Source organism: Octopus bimaculoides, chromosome 5 (assembly GCF_001194135.2).
Source record: "Octopus bimaculoides isolate UCB-OBI-ISO-001 chromosome 5, ASM119413v2, whole genome shotgun sequence".
NCBI lineage: Eukaryota > Metazoa > Mollusca > Cephalopoda > Octopoda > Octopodidae > Octopus > Octopus bimaculoides.
The window spans coordinates 121,331,652-121,336,234 of NC_068985.1; the positions used below are offsets into that span (position 1 = coordinate 121,331,652).

General features: G+C 38.3%; 1 protein-coding gene across 6 annotated transcripts in view; it reads left to right on the forward strand.

The window, feature by feature from the left end:
- The window catches only part of LOC106884390 (uncharacterized), a 628,567-nt gene that overhangs the window by 604,395 nt on the left and 19,589 nt on the right, over positions 1 to 4,583 (forward strand). For all 6 annotated transcript variants that reach the window (XM_052967966.1, XM_052967968.1, XM_052967967.1 and 3 more), the window contains one exon: positions 2,208 to 2,237. In XM_052967966.1, coding sequence (XP_052823926.1) covers positions 2,208 to 2,237 — 30 coding nt within the window. The remainder of the gene's footprint in view (positions 1 to 2,207; positions 2,238 to 4,583) is intronic.

Consider the following 4,583-nt stretch of genomic DNA (forward strand, 5'->3'; position numbering starts at 1 on the left):
AAATGGCTGAAGTCCAAAAGATAGTGCTCATGGGAACTGCCCATATCCTACGTAAAATACTGTCTATGTGATCTCAAATTTTAAAGCAAACATAATTTTCTTATGGTTTCTTAAACATTCACTTGAACAAAACTGTACAAATCCAAATATATGGTACCCTAGGCATAACACCTACATGAACTTCTAACTTGTTGTCTCTTGAGGTCTCTGGGTGAGACTTGGATCCAACTTGTACAAATGCAAAACAAAAGTCAAACATAAAATAATAATAATAATAATAATAACAATAACATCTGGGGGCAAGAAGTTTCCCACAACCACGGTACTGAGTGGATTCATTCCGTAAGATCCGAACTCTGCCTCCTGGAGATTACACGACAGGACCATGTACGCATAACAACGGAAGATGTCATTGCACAGGTAGCAAAACTGCCAAACTGGAAAGCCGCAGGACCTGACTGAATTCAAGGCTAGTAACTCAAATGGTTTAGGTCAACACACAAGAGAATTGCGTTGCAATTAGGCAATTGCTTACAGAGTGGTGTAGTTCCGGAGTGGACGGTAGAGGGAAAAACAACATTGTTAATGAAAGATCGGTCAAAGAGCAATGAAGTTGGCAATTACTTGTCTTAACCTCCTGTGGAAAATATTAGCAGGTACCCTCGCGGGGACCCTATATACGTTCCTTGCAGAAAACAATCTTCTGCCAGTAGAACAAAAGGGAGGCCGAGAAGGATCCAAAGGCAATAAGGACCACCTTGTGATAGACAAGGTTATAATGAAGAACTGTAAACAGTACCAAAAAAACTTATGTATGGTCTGAGTATACTTCAAAAAGGACTACGACATGTTGCTGCATTCGTGAGCTTTGGAAACACTCGACATGTGTAGACTAGCTGAGAACGTGTGTGCACTGATTAAGAACAGCATGCCTAGTTGGAAAAAGAAGTCTTTCATGTAACAGCCAGCACTTAGCCGAGGTAACAATCAAAAGAGGTATCTTCCAGGGAGACTCTTGTTCACCTCTGTTATTTGATATACCCTTGATCCCACTTTCTGTAGCCCGACGCAAAGTCAACGCACACTATGAGCTGAGGAAAAATGGACCTCATCTCAACCACCTTCTCTTAATGGATGGTTTAACACTGTTCGCAGAAACAGAGCCTGAAATGGAGAGGCTGGTTGAGAATGTGCAAATGTGCAGCAAGGATATAGGGATGGAGTTCGGTATCTTGAAGTGTGCGGTGCTTACTTTGAAACGGGGGAAAAGAGTAAATTTTAGGGGCATAGAATTGCCAAACGGAGAGAGAATGGAAGACCCGGATGATGATGGGTGCAAGTAGCTTGGGATCCTGAAGCTGGATAATATCTTGCATTAAGAAATGAAAGACAGAAATGAAAGGCATATTTCAAACGCCTTAAACCTCTCTTGAAATCAAAATTCAACTCAAGGAACCTTGTGACTGCCATCAACATATGGGCGGTTGCTGTAGGCCGCTATAGTGCATCCATCCTGAAATGGACACAGGCGGAGATTAACCAACTCGACCGCACTACACGAAAAACAATGACAATGTATGGTGCCCTCCACCCTAAGATGAATGTACATAGGCTCTACATGAAGAGGGGTAAAGGTGGGCGTGGGCTGATTAGCGTACGGGAGTGCATCAACAGTGAAAGAAGAAACATGACAGAATATTTGGTAAACAGCAAACAAGACCTGCTACAGTATGCTGCTAATGCAGAAGGATTTAACAAAAATGGACTTGAGAGTGCTCATGAATTCCAATCAAGAACAGCCATCGAGAGAGAAGAATCCCTACTCCGCATGGAATTATATGGTCGGCTCCACCGTGAAGCCAACAAATTAAAAGAGAATAGTACTCTTCTTTTAATTTTGACTCTATATCTTCTGAAGGAGTTACTTCAATCCTTTATATATTAACCAAAATGAAATAGATTGACAAAATTATTTTTTTAACCTGTGAAGACACACGAGATGTCGAAATATCGTTCACTAGATGACAATGGCACTCTTCTTTTAATAATAATAATAATAATAATAATAATAATAATAATAATAATAATAATAATAATAATAATAATAATAATAATAATAGTAAAAACAACAAGAATAACAAGAACATCAACAATAACAACAACAACAAGATCAATAGTATATTCATATTTCTTTCACTCTTTTTCAGATCCTCAAATGTTTGCCAAAATTGGTGACGGTGAGTTTTTGATTTGTTTTTTAATTTGCGTTGTTTTTTTTTCTTCTTTTCGTATTTTTACCAGAAGTGGGGCCTGTATGTTATTGTTGTTTTTTTCTTATCTTATATGTATTTAATGAAGTGAAATATGAATAGTTTTCATTTAACACCTTCGATATTGATGAATGTTTTTCAAATTATTTCTGAGATTTACAGGACTAAATTCTTTCATTATTCTTTTGCTAGTTTCAATCTTTGGTTTCCGGTAGCCGTGTTGTGGCCCGGATTTCGAGTGTTTTGTAGAGTGTTTTGTAGAGTATAACGAACCCCAATACGATACAATTCTATGCATACATGTACATATATGTAAATTTATAGGTATGAGTTTATATATGTGTATACAGTCAGACAGACAAGCAGGCAGACGGATAGACGGGCGGGCGGACAGACAGAGGAGCAGACAGTCAAACAGATAGAGAAGCAGAGAGCCAGACAAACAGACAGACAGACAGACAGACAATCGGACAGGCAGGCAAACAGACAGACAGACAGACAGACAGACAGGTAGGCAGACAGGTAGACAGATAGATAGGTAGGTAGGTAGGTAGGTAGGTAAAGAGGTAGGTAGGTAGGTAGGTAGGTAGGTAGGTAGGTAGGTAGGTAGGTAGGTAGGCAAGTAGATAGGTAGATAGGTAAGTAAGTAGGTAGATAGATAGATATATAGATAGATATATAGATAGATATATAGATAGATATATAGATACATACATACATACATACATACATACATACATACATACATATATACATACATACATACATACATACGACGAATTACCACTCAATTACTGTCCAACAAATATCATCGCAAGGCAAGTATTGGTCTTTATGAGACTCTGATAGAAGACATTTGCTCAGAGTGCTACACAGAGGGTTCGAAACTTGATCCACGTGATTGCGATGCGAACATCTTAACCATATAGGCATGCCTAATCCCATGGAGATATATATACATATATATTCCAGAATATTCTCAATTACACCCTTTAATATATATATATATATATATATATATTGCTGTAGTGTGAGCGTGTTGTAGTATCTATGAACGAGAAAAACTATAATATAAGTATGTAATTGTTGTTGTTTAGTTCAAGGTTAATTCTGGCGAAGTAGATCGATAAGATGATCGGCTTAGATGGATCAATAGAACGTCGGACAAAATTCCTAATGATATTTAATAATGACATTTTAGCATCTGACTTCAAATCCTTCCGAGGTCGAGAAAGTAAGGCCCAAGTCAAGTACTGGGGTTCGATATATAAAACTCCTGTACTGCATTTTGGATTAAACGAAGACAACTCAAAATATTCTAGTTGTGACCGTCTGGTTCCCTCGGCCTACGTTAACTAATGTGTTCTGAGTTATTTTCTAAGCTGTCAGGTCATCCCATAAGTTCTGTCCGAATTTTGAATAAAGAAAACAAGTGATCAAATGTTATATTTAATTGAAATTTAATCATCAATGTACTTTCCCTGATTATTTATGATTTCCTTCCATTATTTACAAGCTTTTTAATCCCATCAATGTAAAACTCATTTGGTTTCAAAGCGAAGAACTCTGAAATGTCAGTTTCGACCTCCTCCTGGCTTGCGAAAGTTATGTCCCCCAAATGATTCTGTTAACTACGAAACAAATGGTAGTTTAAAGGAGCAAGCTCGGGAGAATAAGGTGGATGAGGATTTTTTTTCCCAACCAAGCTCTTCGATCTTCTGTGATGTGATCTTTGCAGTGTGGGGTCGCGCATTGTCCTGATGAAATATCACTCCTTTTCGGTTCACTAAAGCGGGTCTTTTTTTCTTCAAAGCTTGGTTCAAACGCTCTAATTGCTGACAGTAGACTTGAGCATTGATTATCGCATTAGGTGGTAACAATTCAAAGTGAATTACTCCTTTGTAATCCCACCAGAAGAACCATTTTCCCATGAAGTTCCCTTCTCGGTTGTGGTTGAGCGTTTTCCCTTTTACCAAGGCACTGTTTACACCGTTTAACATTTCGATAGAAGATCCATTTTTCGTCACCAGTTACAAGTCTATCCAAAAAGGGTGAAATGAGTTCGCGAGAATGGAGAGAAGAGCAGATGTCAACTTCGGGATTTGCGGTTGCTTTCGGACAATTCATGAGGCATCCATTTTCCAAGTTTAGGAACCTTTCCAAGTTGTTGAAGATGACGATGAACAGTTGTATGGTTCGAACTAAGCTTTATTTCCAATTCTTCAACTGATAATGCAGGAGTTTCTTCAAGTAATGCCTCAAGGAGCTTATCATCAAACTCAACTGGACGTCCTGTTCGATCTTCATCCTCAA